The 22,749-nt window shown below is 44.3% G+C and overlaps 1 protein-coding gene across 1 annotated transcript in view; it reads left to right on the plus strand.

Moving 5' to 3' along the window:
* Positions 1-22,215, plus strand: part of FUT8 (fucosyltransferase 8) — a 381,361-nt gene extending 359,146 nt beyond the window's left edge. The window contains exon 11 of the mRNA XM_030812303.1: positions 21,038-22,215. Within this exon, the coding sequence (XP_030668163.1) occupies positions 21,038-21,118 (81 nt within the window). The 3' untranslated portion in view covers positions 21,119-22,215. The remainder of the gene's footprint in view (positions 1-21,037) is intronic.
* Positions 22,216-22,749: the final 534 nt, after the last annotated feature.

The following is a 22,749-nucleotide window of genomic DNA, read 5'->3' on the forward strand; positions in this document are numbered from 1 at the left end:
CTTTGGAGCAGTGTCTGTTCATGTCCTTTGCCCATTTTTAAATGGGGTCATTTGTTTTTTGCTTATTGATTTAAATTGCTTATAAATTCTGGATATGAGACCTTTGTCAGATGCATACATTTTCTCCCATTCTGTAAGTTGTCTGTTCATTCTGTTAACAGTTTCTCTTGCTGTCCTCCTGTTAATCCTTATTTAACAAACATTGTATAGCACTTAATGTATTCCAGATATGATTTTAAAAGCTTTATAAATACAACATCATTTTATCCTTGTAAAAATCTTAATGAGGTACATATTTTTATCATTCCCATGTTATAAATGAGAAAACAGAAGCATAAAGAGATTAGATAATTTTCCCAAGGTCATACAGCTAGTAAGTAGAGAATCCTGGGTTTAGAACCCAAGGCATCTGGCTCCAGAATCCTTGCACTTTTCCACCACATTATACTACCTTCCTGCCTCGCTGCTTTCTCTTTCGCCCACCTGCAATGAATCACAGCCAAGAGGGAATTATTCTTGGACTCTGCCCATCCCTGCTGAATCAGTTCTGTCTTCTTGGCTCATGAAGCTGTCCAAGGTCACAGTCATGGCTGGAATGAGACTCACCGATATAGTTGATGCTGAACTTCACTGTCCCTCCTGTTGGGTAACCAGTGAGAAAGTGGATGAAACAAATCAATGAACTGGAGAGGGGCAGCAGTCTTATGAAAGATGGTTCTGGGCTGGGCATGGTGGCTTACACCTGTCATCCCAGCACTTTGGGAGGACAAGGTGGGTGGATCACCTGAGGTCAGGAGTTCGAGACCAGCCTGGCCAACGTGGTGAAACCCTGTCTGTACTAAAAATACAAAAAATTAGCTGGGAATGGTGGCAGGCGCCTGTAATCCAGCTACTTGGGAGGCTGATGCTGGAGAATTGCTTGAACCTGGGAGGTGGAGGTTGCAGTGAGCCGAGATTGCATGGCACTCCAGCCTGGGCAACGAGCAAAACTCTGTCTCAAAAAAAAAAAAAAAAAAAAAAAAAAAAAAAGAAAGACGGTTCTGAAACTGTGGGACTTTTCACCCTCCCTGCCCAGCTGCCAGGCTTATGCCACCACTCAGCATGCTGCTCAGGAAGAGGCAGAACGATGGCCATGCTTACAGCACGGGCTATGACTCTCACTGCCTGTTGACTCTGGGACAAATTACTTAACTTCCCTAAGAATCAGTTAGGGAAGTTTCCCAGCCATAAAATGGGGGTATTACATAGTATTTCCTTCATAATATTGTGATATCATTTCCTCGTCTGTGAAATACCTTCATCTCAACACTCAATACAATGGATGGTCTCTAAGTAACATCCACCCAGCTCTACGATCCCATTAAGTGTTGGAACAATAATTCCATTAGGAGTTCAAAGGGGGAACAAATCAATGGAGATTGAAGTAATCAGAGAGAGTTTCATAGAACAGGTGAACCTAGGAGGATCTGTGTGAGCTGAAGGGAGGAAGAAGTCACCTTCTAGCTCCTGTGTCCCATAAACTCCAATCTGACAGCTGGTGACCATTCTGGGTCCACTCAGGCCAGCTGAACATCTCTCCAGGGAGTCCCAGCCTTCCTTCTCACTCCAAGACGCCATCAGCCACACCAAGGGGACCAGCAAAGCCTCAAGCTGTGGTGTGCCCTGACTGAAACGTCACCTGCCTCAAGACCCAGCTACCCGACCCAGTCTTTTTTCTGGTCAGAGGATTGCTTTCCACTTGTCATTATCAACTAAGCACTGTCCAGGTCAGTGGAACCGATGTCTCTCAGACTGGAGAGATTGTCTTAAAAACAGGACCAAGGCTTCTAACCAGGGTTGGCTCCCATAGTTCTCTCTGAAGGATGATGCCCATTTGTGGGTGAAGGACACTCAAAGCACTTGAATCCCTACTGCTTATCCTCATCCCCACAAAGTCCCACCAAGGAAGCTGTCCTGGTCACCTGCTTGGAGAGAAACCTACCCCTTTGGATCCCACCCCTTAAAATGGCATCACCTGGTAAGTGCTGCCAGCCTCCTTGCCAAGTCCAATTTAGTGACACACGAGGCCCTGGCTGTTTTCCTAAGCCAGTGAGATTTCCAAAAATGGTTGGAAGGAAAGGAGAGAAATCAGACCCCAAGAAAATGGGACTTATGGGATTGTCATGGGGAGCCTATGGGAGGAGTTAAACTTTATGCTGTGTGGCTTTGCTGTGGCCACAATTTTTCACTCCCAGCTCTTTTTTAGAGCCTTTCTCTACCTCCTTGAAAAGCTGTACAGTGAGGTTATTCTTCATCACAGAGGCCATCTTCCTATCACCTGTCCTAGGAAGGTGACATTTTTCCCTTTTCTCCTAAAGTTCAAGCTAAATTTATTCCCAAATGAGGGAGCCCTGCATGCTGGTCATGCACGGCAGCTGGGCTCTGAGGGATACCAAGTGGCTGCAGTAGCTCCAAGGCAGGAACCTGCCTCTTCTAGGTGAGCAGCCAAGGGGTCCGTGGCTGCTTCAAGCTGAGAAATTGAGTCAGGGTGGACATTCAGAGGCCCCTCCATAAACCCCCTAATTATCAGTTTACTGCACCGCCATCCTTTCAGTCCTCAGTTCTTCCATTAGCCTCCAGAGTCACTTGGGAGCAGCCCAGGATCATTAGTGGCAGTTTGCTGGAGCTGCACTCAGATTTTCCTGGCTAGTGGCATTTCAGGTGTGACAAGCAAAGGGTATACCTGCATCTTTGCTTCCATTGCTACCAGAACAGACTGCAGCAGAGAAGGGAGGTCTCCTTCTGTGAGTTATTTTTGTATTTATTTATTTAAAAACAGGGTCTTGCCCTTTTGCCAGGCTGGAGTGCAGTAGCTCAATCAAATCTCTCTACAGCCTTGACCTCCTGGGCTCAAGTGATCCTCCCACCTCTGCCTCCTCCTGAGTATCTGGGGTCATAGGTGCACACTGCCACATTCCCTGATAATTTAATTTTTTTTTTTTTTTTCTGTGGAGACAGGGTTTTGTTTTGTTGCCCGGGTGGTCTTGAGCTCCTGGTCCCCAAGTGATCCTCCTACCTCAGCCTCCCAAAGTGCTGAGATTACAGGTATGAGCCACCACGCCTGCCCTATTTTATTTTTTTAATATACCTCACAGTTAAGATCTTGGTTCTTTCTATGGCACATTATTTTCTAAAAATAAGAGGTGGTTAATGCTGACAACATTGTACCACAGCAAAAAGTAATGAGGCCCCCGCTTCCTAGGATAAGACATGCTTCTCACTTGTTTATTTGTACAACACCTCCTTTAAGGAAAAAGGCCACAATCACAGAATGACACAGCTGGAAGGGACCTTAGAAATGATTTAATTCAGCCCCTTTACATCTTTCCCTCGGTTTCTAGATGAGGGAATGAGGTTCAGAGAGGTGAGGGGACTTGGGCTTTCAGGACACCCAGAAAACATGGTCTGAGAAACACAGTTCCCGGTGACCTGCTGTTCCTCCTCTGTGGCCTGGGAAGAGCTGCATGCTCTTTACATTTCTACTTTTGGTATCTGACTCCATCATCTTGGAAAAACATACACAAAACAAGGAGATGATATAAAAAAATGAGTAATATATCCACTTCAGAGTCTCATAATCAGGAAACGCCCTTGTATGCCCTCTCTTGACTCCACAGACCCTCCACCCTTAGTTTCTTAGGCTGTCTGGGTATCCGTTTCAGTATGTACTGGATCTTGGCTGTTTGACTAGGCATATCTGGTATCTGCTCTCTGCCTGCACTGATTGAGACCCCAAATACAGCTGACTGCAGCAGAGGGCAACATCTGACCCAGGAGATCCCCATTCAGAGGCTGATTATCTGCCAACAACATGGCCTAGTTCCTGGCTGAACTCAGGGACGCAGAAATTGTGGTTTGTTGGTTGTTAAGTGCTGGATGGAAGTAGGCGTCACATAGATCCAGGTACTAGGGTGGTCACATTGGGCCTTGCACAGGAATAGTAAGCAGAAAAGGCTGTTTTTCTGTTTTTCGTTTTTGGTTGTTCTTTTTGAAGAAGCAGGAGGGTGGAATCCATACAGAGAAATATGGGCCTAAAAGACAATGTTCCCCTGAGGCGGAAAGAAGGGCTTCAGCTCCTGGCAATTTCTGGTATCATGAGGCTCTGCTAAATTTCCTTTCTTACCCTTGGCCGGCCTGGATTTTTACAATCTCTTATCTCCCACCCTTTATTTGTTTTGGCTTTAGTCCCTTACAGCCACAACTTCCCTAATCAGAACATTATCTTATACAGTCTGCATGTGTTAAGTTTTGTTCCTCAAACCAGGAACAAACTCTCAAAGTACAGAGATTAATGTCTTAGTCTTTTGAAAAATCTTTCCAGGTAGCTTGTAGATAAGACAGCTGTTGAAAGATTAGACTGAAAGTCTTTCTGGAAATCCAGTTCTATAAACCTGTTTAAACATTTACGTCAATTGGTCCTGAGAAAGCCTTTTTGAGGTTTCCAACATAAAGCAGCTCAGTATTAACTGTCATTGGAAGTTTAAGAGAAATGAACGCCAATATGTCTGATATAGCCTTAACTTTCCCAGGCCTCTTCACCTGGCAGGCTGAGAAGGGATTCCAGGCACTGTAGTAACACAGAAGTCACTGGCTCATGTAGCATCATGGCTCCTGAAAGCATCCCTCTACTACTTTTGTGAGTTTCAAGGGGTGTCTCACTTGGGTGCATGGAGAACTTTGCTCATCTGGGGCCACTAATGCTCCACCATCTCCCCTTACCTCTTTTTAATCTGCCTCTCCATCTACCCTCTGTCACCTCTTTATTGCCTCCTTCAGTCCTTCTTCCATGTTGCCAACAGGGATGTCTTCCAAATGCAGATCTCACCACATATTCTCCTGCTCAAAGCCCATCTGTGGCATAGACTATTAGTTGCTCGTTCCTCAGCAATCCCCAGTGCTAACCTATCCAGCTCTGTTGGTAGAGTTGGTAGATGCTGAAAGTGCCAAATATGCGCCCTCTCAGATTCCCTTACAGCTAGGGCATGGGGACATGACCTGACTCTGACCAACTGGATCTGAGGGGAAGACTTCTGAGGGTTTCAGATAAATATATCCCTTCTTCACATAAAAGACACATCAAAAGAAACATCCCTTTTCCTTGTTTGGGGCCTTGTGTGCTTAAGCCGTGATGCTTGGACTTGGACTCCCATATTGTGGTCATGGGGAGACAGTGACCCAGAGCCCTATATTGATGAGTTCCTGAAGCTTTCTACCACTGGACTTTTTATTATGTAAGAAAATTCAATGTTCTTATCATGTAAGCCACCTTTACTTGGGCCTTCTGGTGTTACTTGCAGGCAAAAGCAACCCAAGATGTTTTCCACAGATCCCTATTGGAAAAAGTTCGAAGTCCTTATCATGGGTACATGAGGCCTTTGCTGTGAGAGCCTCCCGGAGGGAAAGGGCAGAGACGCTATCTGCCAACTGAAATTACAGAAAAGACTGGATGAAATCAAGCAGAGAGTTAATCTAAATAATGATTGTAAACATGGATGCAAACAATGTAGATGCCATGATAATAAAGATATGATAGAGAATACATAAGCTGTAATGTAAAAAAAAGTTGAGAACCGAAATCTTCTGCTTGCACACAGCCAACTGTGTATATTAGCATGACTTCCCTATTCCATTGTCTTTATTAGCATAACTTTACTGCTCCAGAGGACTCATGTTCAGGAAGATAAAAACTGCAAACAGCTTTATTGTCTATGTGATAATAAATTTTAAGTTTCAGTGTGGCTATGTTATGGTACCTTGCTGTTGGGTCAAACACCAGTCTAGATGTTGCAGTGAAGGCACTTTTTAGATGGGATTAACTTTTAAATCTGTAGATTTTGAGAAAAGCAGATTACTCTCCATAGTGTGGTTGTGCCTCATCTCATTCATTGAAGGCCTAAAGAAAAAAGGATTGAGGTCCTGAAGAGAAAGAAATGCCTCCAGACTGCATGCAGACTCGAGGCTTTAACATGAACACCTGCCAAAATTTCCAGCCTCCCAGCCTGCTCCGTAGATTATGGACTTCCAAGCCTCCACAATGGCATGAGACAGTTCCTTGAAAAGAAATCCCTCTCTGGTTCTGTTTCCCTGGAGAAGCATGACCAATACAGTTTATTACAGGAACTTCTGAGAAGATCTTTCAACTCTTAAACAGAAAACATCAACAGATATCCCAAGATATCCCTTCCTTCAACATCCTCATCTTGCTGTGTCCACTAATCATTCTCCTCACCTAATCTTCTTTTACCTTTCCTCCCCATTGAAAGACAGGCTTCATGCCAAATTTCAAGGCAAGGTCTCAACAAATCAGGCTTTACTTTCCCCTGCAAGGTGCTATCAGACTCTGTAAGTTGTAGATAACTGATAGCAATGCAAGATAACTCTTGTCTACAGATATACAAATAAATTCCATCAGGTGGAGATTCACTTAATTTCTCAAATGTGAAGGAAGCCAGTTTTGCCTCCATTTGAAAATTTCAATATTCCTGATGTCTCTGTGTCTGTTTTTTACATTTTCCTTTGAACTAATTGTAGCTTCTACCTGGTTTCTGCATTAGTAATAAGTTAAATAAATTCTTTAATGTGTGTGTTTTTTATCTTTGTGAGTCATGATTTTACCCTTTTAAAAAAATCATTCTTCAACATCAATTTAGGTTTTCATTTTGGAGGGATGACCTATTAACCAAGGACAGGAAGCTGAAGTTGGCAAGAAGAGAGGGAAACTGGGGCATTCTCTTAGGCAGTAAGCCTATTTCCTTCCCTGTTTCTCTGTTGAATAAGGACATGAAGAGATTGAGGACAAATGAGGGAAATCTAACCGTCTAGCTCTGGGAGTCTATGAAGATGTGGACCCCTGAGTCCACACCCAGGAGTCAGGCAGCATAGGAGTGCAGCTGCTTTGGAAAAACATGTGTTACACACTCTTAAAATTCTTTTTATGCTTAGAGTGATGACACTGAGTCCCTCTGATGCCTTTACATCTGGAGTCCCTCCTTTGGTTAATTCACTGCACCCTTGCAGCTTGTATGCTCTTCTTTAGTGCTTATCATCCCATATTACGATGTTTCTATTACTGTGTCTTGCATCATATTGTAAACTACATGAGAGCAGGGTGCGTCTTGTTCATTAGTATGCTAGTGCCTGGCACACAGCAGTCATTCAATATGTTTTGTTAATGAAGGAATAGATTAATATATCTTATTAAATAATTTGAAAAGTTATCTTTTCCTTTTATGAGCAGGTCATAGGACAATTTCCCAAGTGTATTTGGGGCTAGATTTTTCCTTTATCTAGAGGCGACACAAAGTGAGGTCCTTCCATAGCAGTTCCCGGGGATCCCCTATGAAGAATCATCCTGGCGGCCACAGTTCTCAGGCTTTCTGGCTCTTCGGTCCCAAGGTAGCAAGTCTTTGTCTAAAGCACAAGGATGTGTATGATATCAAGTATTAAAAGATTTTCCTCTAGGTCTGAGGACAAAGAAGATTCTGGCAGGTGCTCTTTGTCTTCTCAGAATTCTCTCAGACCCTTGGATTAGATAGAGGGCAACAATAGCCACAAAAAAAAAATGGAGTCTCCTGAGAAATCTATGTGACTTCTGAGAGAGAAAGGCCCTGAAAGAAAGCTGAAGGAGAACTTTTGGAGAAACAGGAAAGTGATGATAAACCTGGAGAATGGGAGTTTTATTCACCTTATTTTTACATGATCTGAGGACCTGGTAGAGGCCTGATGTGAGGGGAGAGTAGGCGCTTGGGTCCCCTGCTTTCTTCTCGCTTTGGAAGAAAGGGTCCCTACTTTGGTTTTCTTTTTTTTTGAGACAGAGTCTCACTCTGTTGCCTAGGCTGGAGTGCAGTGGCACGATCTTGGCTCACTGCAACCTTGGCCTCCTGAGTTCAAGTGATTCTCATGTCTCAGCCTCCTGAGTAGCTGGGATTGCAGGCATGCACCACCATGCCCGGCTAATTCTTATATTTTTAGTAGAGACAGGGTTTCACCATGTTGGCCAGGCTGGTCTCAAACTCCTGACCTCAGGTAATCCACCTGCCTCAGCCTCCCAAAGTGCTGGGACTACAGGCATGAGCCACCGTGCCCAGCCAGGCTCTACTTTTGAATGACCTATGGATACAGAATCCAGGAGGTGGAACAGAGAGTTCAGAACATTTGCCAACATCACTAGCACGCACAAACTGAATGAAAATGATTTGGAAAAATTTGTATTGTAAATCGTTCATTGCCATATTTAGGAGCTGGACTTATCCTTGTACCATCTCCAGTTTTCTTTGGGGAAAATTTCTTAAAGGGACAGCAGACTGAGTTGTTGGGATTGAGGCTTGTCATATGAAAAGGAAAAAGGAAATCAGGGTCCCATTTCTCTCTTTATTATTGTGCTACCATTTGAGGCATTTAAAAATTTTGCTTATTGAAGAGGGCTTTCATCTATGCCTGCAGAAAATTACAGGGCTAAGTTACTTTATAATTCTACTGTGCTATCTTTTCCCTTCCTCTGTTTCAAAATGGTTTGCTCAGAAGAAATAGGAATATTTCTGCATTTGTCATAGCATACAGAAGAATTTCTGAAGCTCTAAGAAAACCCTGACCCAGGCTACTTCTATTTTATTTTTATTTTTTAAGTTTTATTTTATTTTCAATTGATAGATAATAATTGCATACATTTCATGAGATTCAATATGATTTTTGATACATGTATACATTGTGGAGTGATCAAATTAGGGTAATTAACATATCCATCTCTTAAAATATTTATCACTTCTTTGTGGTGAAAACATTTGAAATACTCTCCTTTAGTTATTATTATTATTATTATTTGAAACAGCGTCTCACTCTGTCACCCAGGGTGGAGTGCAGTGGTGCAATCATGGTTCACTGCAGCCTTGAACTCCTAGGCTCAAGTGACCCTCCCACCTTAGCCTCCCAAGTCACAGGATTATAGATGCGTGCCACCAGACCCAGCTATTTAAAAATGTTTTTGTATACAGAGGGTTCACTGTGTTGCCCAGGCTGTTCTCAAACTCCTGGGCTCAAGCAATCCTCCCGCCTTGGCCTCCCAAAATACTGGGATTACAGGCATTAGCCATCATGCTTGGCTGTTCTTTAGCTATTTTGAGATATAAATTATTATTAACTTTAGTTATCATGTTGTGTAAGAGATCACCAGAACTTCTTCTTCCTAATGGAAACTTTATACCCTTTGACCAATGATCTCCCCTTGCCTCATCTACCCCTGCCCCAGCCTCTATTAACCATTCTTTTCCCTACTTCTATGGGTTTGACTCTTTTAGATTCCACGTTAAGTGAGATCATGTGGTATTTGTTTCTCTGTGCCTGGCTTATTTTGTTTAGCATAATGTCCTCCTCTAAGTTCATTCATGTAGTTGCAAATGACAGAATGTCCTGCTTTTTAAAAATGGAAGAATATTTCATCATGTGTAAATACCACTTTAAAAAATCTATTTATCCATCGATGGACACTTTGGTTGTTTCTATTTCTTGGCTATTGTGAATAACACTGCATTGAATATGAGTACAAACATCTCTTTGACGTGCTAATTTTAATTTCTTTGAATATGTACTCAAAAGTGGGATTGCTAGATCATACGGTAATTCTATTTGTAGTTTTTTGAGGAACCTCCAGTCCATTTTCCATAATAGCTGTGCTAATTTACAATCCCACCAACAGTACACAAGAGTTCCTTTTTCTCCACATCCTCACCCATACTTGTTATCTTTTATCTTTTTGATAGTAGCCAATCCAACAGGTGTGAGGTGAAATCTTACTGTGGTTTTACTTTGCATTTCTCTGATGATTAGAAGTGTTGGGCATTTTTTCATATATCTGTTTGGCCAACTTTTAGAAATAGTAGAAATGGTGCATGGAAGACCACTGGGAACTGCCAAATTATTTAAATCGGATAACTTCACGGTGTAAAATCTCCAAGAAGTGTCCCTTCCTTGGTTTTGGTGTCTGCTTCCTCCTACACCTCTACATTTTGAGAGTCAGAATATGGAAATGAGAGGGCCTGTATCAATGAGGAAAACACTGAGCTGCTAGTAAAAGGAAATCTAACAAAAATGGTCTAAATAAATAGGAATCGTGTTTCTCTCAAACAAGATGTCTCGAGATAGGCCATTGCCAGTCTTTGTTCAGAGGTTAAATGATACCAGGGCTGAGGCCCTAGGGACCTTAGCATTTCTCTCAGGGTTGCCATCTGACTGCTGGAGCTCCAGCTATCATGTCTTAATTCAAGGAAAAAAGAAGGCAGAAGGAACAAAAGAGTAGTACTTTTATATTGGGAAAAACAAAAACCTGCCTGGAGGCCCCAGCAGGCATCATTGGCAAGATGGTGTCATATGGCCATTCCTAAAAACAGGGGAGACTGGGAAAACAAGAATTTTGCCTTCCCTACCTTGTAGGAGAGCTTGTCAAAAATGGGGCTGGGAATGTGTCCTGTCTCCCCCCACCTTCAGTCTCCACCCACCTTCGGTCTCCACCAGGGTCCACAGCCTTGGGTCTGAGACATCCTCTGCTGTCCATCGGCTGTGGGGCATTGTTCTCCTTGCCAGTTCACTGTAGTCCGCACAAACAGCTCGGTTTTTAGACCCTGTGCATTTTCTCCAATAGACTTAACCTTTTGCAAAATGAGAGAAGTGCCCAGTTATGTAGGGGACAGGAGTGTGCAAAGAAGGCTGCGCAAGAAAAAGCTTTGGAGGAGGATGCCGTCAGAGTGCCTTCAGACTTGGGACTACATCAGCCTAAAATACATTATTGTCACTCCCAAATTGCTGGAAGCCAGTCCTGGCATGAACCAAGCTCAGAAGCTTATAGGTTTAGGGACACAGAGGGAAAGGCCATTTCCCAAGTATTCATCAGAGGATAAATTGGGCTTCTCTTAGCATCGTCTGGACTTGGAGCCCTCAGAGCAAATTGCTTACTCCTTTAGCACATTGTTGTAGAGCCCATTATAGCGTAATGGAAAAAGAACTCCACAAGAGCACACCAGGAGTGTGAGAAGGGCCAGATAGTGATTAATCTGTGTGTGAAGTGGCTGCCTTTCCATCAGAAAGACTTTGCTGGAGTATGGAGAGCAAACTGGACAAGCCAGTCATTTTCTCAAACTCGGAGGCACTCTGGGGCTCTCTCTGCACCCATCCATCTGTAACTCTGTAATCCAACGATTTTTTCCTCAGCACCAGTGGCTCCTGCACCCTGATGGTTAAAATTGTCCATCACCATAGCAACCTCAAGAATGGCTTCAAATGGGATCTGTGATCCTTGAGGATGCAGGTGTGCTTTTCTTTCTTTCTTTTTTCCTCTGTGAGTCAGGGCAAAGCAGTGGTGGAAGGATGATAAAAGAGAGGGCTTGAATCAGCAGTTGAAGTTGTCCACTCCAACAAGAAATGGCACATGCCTCAAGGCAGAGGATGAACAGATGGCATGTAACTTGGACTATCAGCCTCTTGAGGCAGCTGCCCTCACGCAGGTCCTCAGATCCTCATACAAGGAAAAGGGGATTTGCATTATGGCTCCAGGAAGTAAGAGAAATGGGATTGCTCTCCTAGGTAGAATTTTGATACATAAACAAGAAAATAAGAATGTTTTTCTGTTATTGCTCTCTCTTGTGCTTACTCATTTTTCAGAAGCAGTCTGGTTTATGTGGACAGATTTGACAATTCAATAAATTCAGCAAACTTTTATGGAGCGTCTTCTCTTTATTTTTATTTTATTGTTTATATCCCACCTTTTCCAACAGGAATTTCAGGCAGCTTACAACCAAGGACATAAAAGACAAGAGCAATAAAATAGGAGATCAGGACCAAGGAGAGAAAAAGAAAATATTCTAAACACAAGAGTTAACATAGTGGCAACTGAAGATTAAAACTTAACTTTGAGAATCTTGCACACAGGGAAAAAATATATATATTCTCATCAGTTTCCCTTGGAGAAAGCATTTTTTTCTCTTACTAAATGCTAAAAGGCTGTTCTCTTGAGGGATTTGGCTTTAGTTGACACTGAATGACATATCCTTCCTCCTCCTCCTCCTCCTCCCCTTCTTCATTGTCCTCATCACTGACATTTATTGAGTGCTATTTATTGAGATTTACTTGTTGACATTAATTGAATGTGCTAGACACTGTTCTAAGCACTGTAGATATACTCATTTCATTGAATCCTCGAACCACTCCTCCGAGGTGGGTGTCATTATTATCCTCATTGTGTAGATGGAAAAATTAAAACATAGTGGAGTCTTCCAGTCTTCTATGTGGCAGACTTGGTTCCTGGGCTTCGCTTCTTCCAAGAAGTCATGTTCTTTTGCTGAGCCTAACAGTGTGGGTGTCCTTAAGGACCAGGACTGACTTGTCTCAGGAACCATCTAGGCCATTCCCATGCCCCAGGAGAGCCCATGGACTTTCTTAGGCAGAGGAACAGGGGGCTTTGCCTCAGTCAAGATGACCTTGACTTCAGCTTGATCAACATATAGACCATCAACCTCTTCAGCTGTTTCCTTATCTCTTGGACCAGTTTTTTTGTCTTCACAAAGCTGGACCTTGTAAATACCTAATATTCTACCATCCTAAAGGGGTTCAGAAAGGAGATCAATGAACATTGGTCTTCCACCTATGTCCTGTGAAACTGTTGAGGCTGAGAAATCCCCTGGCCATTTTCAGGGTCTAATGGGCAGAACATGCATGACCTGGACATTCTATTCCTCAGTTGCCTGAAAAACAGTGATCCATACTCTGAGCTGACATTTTCTGATTTAATTTCAAATAGTGCCACCCCTGGGCCAGCATGAAGATTTGCATTTTTGAAGCCAAATGGTGAGACTCTGGTCTGAGAACTGTCTAACCAAGATATCCACCTGATTCCAGAGCATCTGGAGGCCCTGGGATAAGCAATTCCCAGAATCCATTGATTCTTAGCAATGTTTCAACTCCACCTTTGGGTTTCATAGCCCCAGTATCAAAGCTTCTCCTCAAAAGGTTCCCTTTGGCCCTCATTCTGGCAGAGCCCCCTTGATGGTAAGTGGGTCAGATCAGGCGTTATTCTTGAGTCATTCAGGATGGATGCATAATCTGGGCTGCTATTGCTTTAGTGAGTAGGAGGAGGGTTGAAGTCTGGGTTCCTCTTAGCAGAGGAGATTTAAAAAATCTTGGATCTATCATAAAATCAATTTTCTTTTTCCCTTTGTGGCTTTATATTTGATTTCAGGTTTCCTTTCATTTTTTCCCCCCATTTAAGCTCATTTTGCACATTTCTTTCTGCTTTTTACTTGAGGCCTTTACCTCTGATTATAGTCCTCCACCAGAATGTTTGCTTAAGCTAAGATGCCAGCTCAGTTATGGCTTATTCAAAATACCAACCATGGTGCCCAGGGCTGTTTAGTGTCCCCCAGTGGACACAGTATACTCTAGAACACAAATATTAGGGCACCAGTAAAAAGCTGGAGTGGTCTGAGCAACGACTTCCACTCTCTTTCTCTCTCTCACTTTTACACGATTAGAGTCTTCTCCATAGGTCTATGGTTGTGTCTTTCAAAGAATTCAGCAGCCTGTCTCTCCAACTCTATTGAATGGCTCCTTCTTCTAACTTAATAGCCATCTTTATCTTTCATCTCCTACCTTTCCTAGGTGAAATATTCCCTTTTCCAATGGTGGAAGCGAAGCATAGCTGATGGTCTTTCCCTCTAGAGTCTCCCTGCCCCCACTCTCCAGCCCTGTCATGGTTCACATGGGCATGTTTGAAATTTATAACATTCCTCTTCATAATAATTATTACTGTTTCTCAAGTGCTTATTTATGTAGCAGCTATGGAACTAAGATATTCATATAAATTAACTTACTTAAGACTCCACTTTATAGAGTAGAGGGTGATCATTGCCATTTTACATATGAAAAACCAAGGTTCAGAAAGGCCACATTACCACCCAGCATCTCATAAATAACAAATGGCAGAATTGGGATTTGATCCCAGGAAGCTGGACTGACTCCAAAGCCTGGATTCACACTGCTACACTAAGCCACCTTCACCTCACACCATTCATTATACAACTGTGATGCAAAGTTTCAACAAAAGGCACACAGAAGCTATTTTCCACATACCACTACACGTTGCTTACACACACTAAAAAGGAAATTTTAAAAATCAACATTTAACTCAATTTAATGATAAGTATTAGGTTGTATTTATATATGTTGCCTTTTAACTTTATGAATGGATAGCTGCTCCAGAACATAAACCTCTTAAGACTCAACATGAAAAAAATCCTTGTTAAATATTTTGTTAAAAGTCATTTTGTTTTGCTGCCAAATCAACAGAAAATAATTAAATTCCTTTCTATTTTATGATGTAATTTACATAAGCAGTCATGCTGTTCCTATCTGTAAATGTCAAGTGTCCTAGTTTGGGCCCCCTATGGTAGCCTGTGTCAGTGTAATTATGATTTCAGTGTTGTGAGCCAAGGCTAGGTGGTGACTTGGCAGTTCAGTCTACACATAGGAGTCTGTGACTAATTCTTGGAAACTGACTTGGACCTGGACTGGGAAAAGGTCCTGTCAGCCCCAAGAATCCTGAGAAAATTAAAAGCCACGAAGATTCCCAGGCCAGCAGCTTGTACTGACTGCTCAAACTACTGCCTGCCTTGCAGCAGCTGCTCTGAGAATATCACTGTCCACAGTGCTGCATACAACACAACTCTGGAAAAGACCAAGGGCCACACTCATTCTACTACTGACTCTCAAATGTGACCTTGGGCTATCTTCTATCTGTGTCTTGGTTTTTCCATTTTTATAAGCAATTCTCCTGTATCAGGAAATGGCCATTTTGTAAAAGGCCTTGCATTCCTTGTGGGAGGGAAGTCTTCAAGTAAACTACTGCATGCATGTCTATGTTCCTCTTTGGTTAGACACAGTTGCTAATGTATATCAATGGGGTGTGTGAGGCAGGTGGGGTAGTGGGTGGGGGGAGTGGAGCAAGGGGAGTCTTCTCCATGAGGCACAAGGACAGAGAGCATAAAGCTTCTGTTTCCTCCTCCTGCAGTACTTTTAGTACAGCCAAATGGTCTGTCTTTGGGCTTTGCGAGGGGGCCCTGGTCAGCCACACAGAACTGCAGGTGGCTTTTATGGCCTCCATCGACTGCGTTAAAGTTAGCCATATTAATCAACACCTCATTGGTGTGTAGTGGGAGCTGGGCATTTTTAAATGTTCTGAAAATTTCCCCCACCAGCTGATGATGGCTTGGCTGCTGTGGTCACGCAGGTCACCATAAACACAGAATCTAGTAGCAGGACACTCGTAGGAGTTTAACTACTGTTGGCTGCTGGGGGACCCATGGAGCATCCTAGAGGTTCTTAAATCACAAGGAAGAAAGAAAATTTTATGGCTTGGAAAGAAGACAAGGCAACCACTCTAAACCTGCTGCTTCCTATTAGGAAGGAAATGACTGGGGAGTTCAGGAGCCACAGGGAAGCTCCAGTGCCAATGACCATAAACCGTGAGGGTTCAGCAGGAAAAGAAACAATTTTATGAGCTCCAGCCCCAGGAGGGATTGGGGCAACAATGTAGGAAAGGAAACAAAAGAAAACCTAAAACCAGAAGGAAAATTGGAAAAGGGAAGTTCCCTGGGTAATTCATTAAAGAGAGGAATTAATTTCAGGTCTTCTCTGATGAAATGAGGCAATTACTCTGGGCCCCATCTTCCACATGTAATTCAGGGATGTGACTCCATTCTGATGAGTTTCTGGGCCAAGGGCCCCATAGCCATGCCCTTCAGCTGTAGAGAGGTGCCGGGACTGAAGAGGAACTCACAGGGACAGGACAGCTTCTGATGAGCCACAAAGCGATCTGGACAGAGGACACCGGAGACCTCCAGGACTTTGGTGGGGCTGCCTGTAATCCAACCTCAGCTCAATTCTCTAACTTTGCAGATGATTACCCAGAAACCTGTGGGTCACAGAGAGGAAACATTAGCTAATCAAACACAGAATTCAGACTCCAAAAAGCAGCGAAAGAAAGCAAGCTGGAGTCCAGCTGGGACAGGTGTCATTACTTAGACTGCTTCTCTTTTTTGCATGCTGTGAGGACCAGAGACTAATTTATCTCTGTAGTCAAAAGATTTTATAAAACCCTTTCTGAGGTATTTTTTGGTACCTGGACACTTCTGGCTGCTATGCTGCTGAGAACCTCTTTTGATAGTTGAGGGGCTTTCTACTTTCTCTTCTCTTTCTCTTGAAGGTGCTGGGATATGCCCAGCATGTGGAGGAGAGCAGGGCAAGAGTGTTTCAGAGCCTGGGTGTGTTCATGTTAGAATGCAGGAAAAGATCACTTGGTTTAGTGTTTCTTCCCAAGAGAGCAATCCATGATGCTTTCTTAGCTCGAAGACAAGTTACAATGAGTTTAAGTGACTTACAATATATTAAAGTATATGTGAGAATGTTTAAGCACATCAGTATATCCTAAGGCCACACGGCATAAAACAAAACCAAGATGTCTAGTAAGATACAATTAAGGCAATAGAAAAAGAATGGTTATTACAGAGTAGATGAAAGAATATTTGAATAATCTGAACCTATGTAAACAAATAAATCATCTTGCATCCTTGGGTGATAATAAAATCAGACAAACCGTGGGATTGGAGAACTTCTATGGTTGCAGAGGACTAAAGGGGGAAAATAGCTAGCTTGGCTTTGATCTTCCGTAAGTGCAATTAGTGATGTCTAAAAATCATAACTGAAGAACTCTACTACTGGCAGTTGGATAAATCAAGTAAATCCAGGGCAATGGGAAAAAGCCTGGTATGAATTTTTAAAGGACAGTTCATACACCTTGCATAATATTGGGGGGTCTGAGAAGCCAGCAATGCAGAGCCTAAAGATGTCATGTTGGCATGCTGGGTGGGTGGTGCAAGATCGGAATGGCTCCCTAATGGCAACACAGGGAGAAATTTCTGACCCTATCCCTCACATGTTACTAGGTTCAGAATGTATTTATTCATGGAGGTGTTCATTCCATGAATAAATAAAAAGTTAGTATCTATGATCTATCAGGCTTTGCACTGGACACAGGGGACATCAGGGTAAACAAGAGCAACAAGGTCATTACTATCAAGAGGCTGATGTTGTATGGAGGTGAGGTAGATGGAAAGTAAACAAATAAGCCCAGAGACAGACAAGATAAAATCAGAGGGTGATCGCTGCTTGGAAGAAGGAAAATTGTGTGATGGGACCGAGAATGATGGGAGGTGGGGATCAGGGCAGCTGTTGGACAAGGAGGTCAGGGAAGGTCTCTCTCGGGAGATGAGTGGCATTTCAGCAGAGCTCTAAATAGATCTAAGGATTTGGTCATGTGGAAATCTTGGGGGAAGACTTTTTACGGGCAGCAGGAATGACACATGCAAATGTCCTGAGAAGGCCACAAGCCTGCCATGCTTAAGAAGCAGAAAGCAAGCCAGCATGTCAGCAGGGGTGAGAGGCCTGGGGAGGGTCTGAGGAGCAGGCAGGGCTGGATCTGGGTGGGACTTGTAAACAAAGCTAACACATGTGGATCTTACTCTAGGTGTCATGGGAAACCAGTGAAAATGGGGAAGGATGTGATCTGGCTTACATTGAAAATCTAGGCAGCAAACTTACATCTGGTGCTTATAGAGACCTTTCCAGCAGAAGAAAATAATCTAGAACAGGATGCGATGGCCTTGGACATGAGTCAGGCTGCCTCTCAGGCCTCTTTCCCAGGCCTCCTCCTCTATCCACAGGGCCACAAGGGTAGGCTCCCCGCCTAGGCTGGCCAGAAGATGCCTCTCCAGGAACTTGCAGTCACCAAGAAGAGGTTCAGCCACAGCCTAGGTAGCTCTCTTGAAGAGAGGATTTGGGAAAACACTGGAGTAGTCAGCAGCTGTGTCTTCTACCTTGTGGACAGAATAGCAGGAGAAGCCATGCACGGAGACTAATACTAAAAGCTAGCACTCTCATACTGTCTTCCTCTATGCCATGCTACACACTTTATATGTATTAACTCATTTACCCTCACAGCAACTCTATTCTCATCCCCATTCACAGATAAGGAAACTGAGGTATAAAAAGATTGATCTGCCCCAAATCACACAGGTAAGGAGGATTTATGTCCTGTTAGGCTGAAGAGCAAAGTGGGTGTGCAGAGAGACAACAAAGAGAATGAGGCTTTCAGAATTCCCCATAGCCATCCAGATATTGGTTTTCAAGCCTTCTTGGAATTCCTGCTTTTGTTCCTCCATTTTACTCACTGTCTCAGTCCATTCAGGCTGCTGTAACAGAATACCATAGACTGGGTGGCTTTTAAGCAATGGGAATTTATTTCTCACAGTCCTAGAGGCTGGGAAGTCCAAGATCAAGGCACCAGCAGATGTGGTGTCTGTGAGGGCATCCTAGTTGCCCTGAGGCATCCACCTATGAACATCCTCATTCATAGATGGCTGTCTTCTTGCTGTGTCCTCACATGGCAGAAGGAAAAACAAACTCTCTGAGTTCCTAACTATATCACCAATATCACTCATGCGGGCTCCACCCTCATAATCTAATCACTCCAAAGGCCCCACCTCCAAATACCATCACTTTGGGGGTGAGGTTTCAAAATATGGATTTTGAGGGGACACAAACATTCAGTCTGTAATCCTGACTTGCTCTTTCTGCCAATGCTGGCCTGAGTAGATTTCTGCTATATTCAACCAAGAGTCCTAGCTAGTGAATATCTAAACTTCTAGTCACTTGTTTCTTTTCTTTTTCTTTTTTGAGATGGAGTCTCTCCCTGTTTCCCAGGCTGAAGTGAAGTGGGATGATCTCGGCTCACTGCAACCTCTGCCTCCCAGGTTCAAGCGATTCTCCTGCCTCAGCGTCCTGAGTAGCTGGGATTACAGGCGCCCGCCACCATACCCGGCTAATTTTTGTATTTTTAGTAGAGACAGGGTTTCTCCCTGTTGCCCAGACTGGTCTCCTGGCCTCGGGTAATCCACCTGCCTTGGCCTCCAGAAGTGCTCAGATTACAGGCGTGAGCCACCACATCAGGCCTAGTCATTTGTTTCTATAAGAAAACAGAGTCTCTTCAGTGAGTGTTTTTTTTTTTTTTTAAAAGGGACAATTCCCTTTCTTCTGTAGACAATTATAATGACAGCATTATTAATCACCTACAACTTTATCAGGCTCTTACTCTACACCAGGCACTGTTCTAAGCCCTCTCCATGTACTAAATTATTCAATCCTCACAAACACCCTATGAAGTACAGCCATGTGCTACACAGCAACGTTTCAGTCAATGACAAACTGCATATATGACAGTGGTCCTGTAAGACTATAATACCACACTTTTACTGCACCCTTTCTGTCTTTAGCTATGTTTAGATACAAAAATACTATTGTGTTACAATTGCCTACAGCATTCAGGACAGTAACATGCTGTGTAGATTTGTAGCCTAGGAGCAATAGGCTACGTCGTATAGCCTAGGTGTGTAGTAGGCTATGCCATCTTGGTTTGTGTAAGTGCACTCAGTGATGTTTGCAGAACAACAAAATCACCTAATGACACATTGCTCAGGTCGGAAGCCCGTTTTTAAGCAATGCATGACTGTATGTACTATTATTCTCTTCCTTTATGCCAAAGAGAGGCACAGAGATAGATATGGGTTGAATTGTGTCCCCTGGAAAAGATATGTTGATGTCCTAACCCCCCAGTACCTCAGAATGTGACCTTATCTGGCTAAAGCGTTATTGCAGACATAATTAGTGGAAATGAGGTCATAGTAGAGTTGGGTTCAAAACCTATTGTGATTGATGTCCTCATGAGAACAGGAGAGAGAGAGACACAGAGAATGCCATGTGGACAGAGGCTGAGGCTGGGTGAGGCAGCTACAAGTCAAGGACACCAAAGATGGCTGGCAGCCTCCAGAAGCCGGGAGAGAGCCTGGGGCAGCTTCTCTCAGAGCCCTCAGAAGGAAACAACACCAACGCCACTCTAATGTCGGGCTTCTGGTCTCCAGAACTGTGAAAGATTTCTTTTGTTTCCAGCCACCCGGTCTCTGGTACTTTGGGACGGCAGCCCTAGGCAACAATGTAGATCTGTTAAGCCGTGTGCCCACGGTCACACAGCCAGGTGGGCGACAGACAGCATGCAGGCCCAGGGAGTCTGGCCAGGGTTGATGTTTTGAGCCCCCTCGCTGTGGCAGTGCTGGAGGAGTGAGGAGCCACGAGGAATGTGGAGCCCTCTTCCCCTCATCCCCTCTGCACCTCTCCTCCCTTCCTCACTCTGGGGCGAAGGCAGGGAGATAAACAGTTAACACGTGTGCAGGAAAATCTGGATTGGGCAACTCTGCTGGAGCCCATCCTCCCTCCCAGAAAGGAAGAGCCTGCCCCTGTTGCAGACAGATGGTCACCCAGCGTCTGCCTAAATGCCTGCTGGGAAACAGTGCTGTGCGCGGGTGTGCAGAGGGGCTGAGCGCTGGACGTGGAATCCTGATTTTGCCTCCCATCGGCTGGGTGACCTTGGCCGAGGAGCCTAACTTCCCCTTGCCTCAGTTTCCTCATCTATAAAATGAAGACAATGAATCCTACCTCCCAGTGTCATTATGGTAAATGTGGCAGTGAAGGTGACCCCACGTGGCCTGAAGCAGGTCCTTAAGGACAAGAGAGAATCAGCAGAGACCCTCCACTCTGTCAGTGCCCTCAATGAGGGCCACAGGCCAGGGCCACTGGGCTTTTTCTCCACTCTTTCCTTCCTTGGTTTTGTCTAAGCCAGGCCAACTATGTGGCATTTCAGGCTGTTAGTATGCACAGCCCTTCCTAAGCTTCCAAGTGGGATGATCTACATGAAAAATTAATTGTGTATTTTTTTTTCCTTTTTTTTAAGTGGAGAAATTATTTAGGGCTTTGGGGAAGAGGGGGCAGCTATTTGCTATGCAGCAGCTCGTCCCCTTAGCCCTCACCCCTGCATGTTCAGCAAATGACTCTTCTATTCTCTTCCTGGCAGGTGGTCTCACAGCTACATGTGTTCCGTGCTTGCAGCAGGGTGCTCCGGGGAATGCGACATGGTGATGACTGCTGTTTCTAATTACTGCCCTATCAGGAGGCAGAGGAAGGAGCCAGCCTGGTGGGCCACTGAGGAAATGCTGACGTTCCTGACTGTCGGGTAGCTGGGGCTGGTAGGGCCTGGCTGCTGCCTGCCTAGTCACTTGGGAGTGAGGACTTGCCTTTCCCCAAACAAACTCAACATCTGAATGATTGACAGGGACACAACGATCAATAAGTCCTTATTTCCTGAGCACATAGTGTGCTCCTGGTTTTGTGCTAAGCACAGGGGCTGGGGACACAGATGCAAGCAGTAGCAACACACAGCGCCATCCTTTGGGAAACTTACATTATAGCTGGGGGCCAGGGCAAAAGAAACAGAGGGAAAAAAATAGCTCTATTCATTCACCCAGTGGCATTTATTGGGAATGGCCCAGATAGTATTTGTAACTATGTATTTACAGATACTATTGTAGATGACCAGAATGTAAACTCCCACAGGGGAGTTTATAGTGCAATGGGAGAGAGGGACATTAATTAAATGCTATCAAAAATATGTTGTTACAAGCCATGGCCAATTCTATAAAAGTACAGGGGCTATTCGAGTATAAATGGGGACCTGATTTCTTCTGGGGTTAGAGAAGGATTTCCGGACGAAGTGCTATAATCTGTAATTGTGGAAATGGAAAAAAAGGTTGACTCCAGGAAGTGTTTGGAGAGAATTGACAAGCTGTGTGGGCAGATACAGGGGTGAAGGAGATAGATGTGAAATATGACTTTCTAGGTGTTGACCAGAATAACAAAATCAAAGGCGCTGCTGTAGGACAGGGAGTTGGGGTGGGGAGCCAGTTTTGCACGGGAAGCAGCATGGAACATGCCGAGCTCCGTGGACCCACCGATAGACCAGAAGCACTGTGCGGGGGTGGGGAGGGCTGGGCCAGGGCGAGGGCCTATTTGCTGCTGTGACTCTACAGGAAACGACTCTAGGGAAGTGGAGACAGGAGTAAGTTCTCCAGCGTGAGAGCTGCTCATAGTGAAGGCATTAGATGGGAGACGGGGAACTCGCACTAAAGGAGCCTGCTGTGCTCTGGGTCTGCGTCGGATGCACCACCACCATGTGGGCTCGGCAGCAGCAGGACTCGGGAACCTGCTCCAGGCTTTCCAGAAAGTGTGTGTGTAGGGGGTGGGGGGTGTAAGGTGCATGTGTGTGATGTGTATGTACATGTGTGGTGGTGGGGGGGTGTGGTCTGTGTGGTATGCATGTAGGCATGGTGTAAAGTGTGGGACCGTGGTGTGTGTGTGGTGGATGATATATGCATGTTATGCATAGGCTGTGTGTGTGTGTGGTGTGTGTGTGTGAGGTGTGTGGTCTGTGGGATTATAGTGTGCGTGGAGTGGGGAGGTGTGTGTGATCTGTGTGAGGTGTGTGCGGTGTGTGTGTGTGAGGTGTGAGGTCTGTGGGATTATAGTGTGCGTGTGTGTGTGAGTTGTGTGTGGTCTGTGTGAGGTGTGTGCGGTCTGTGTGTGTGTGGTCTGTGGGTATATAGTGTGTATGAGGTGTGTGTGGTCTGTGTGTGTGTGTCTGTGGGTATATAGTATGTATGAGGTGTGTGTGGTCTGTGGGTATATAGTGTGTATGAGGTGTGTGTGGTCTGTGTGTGTGTGGTCTGTGGG

This window comes from Nomascus leucogenys, chromosome 1a (genome assembly GCF_006542625.1).
Source record: "Nomascus leucogenys isolate Asia chromosome 1a, Asia_NLE_v1, whole genome shotgun sequence".
Taxonomy (NCBI): Eukaryota; Metazoa; Chordata; class Mammalia; order Primates; family Hylobatidae; genus Nomascus; species Nomascus leucogenys.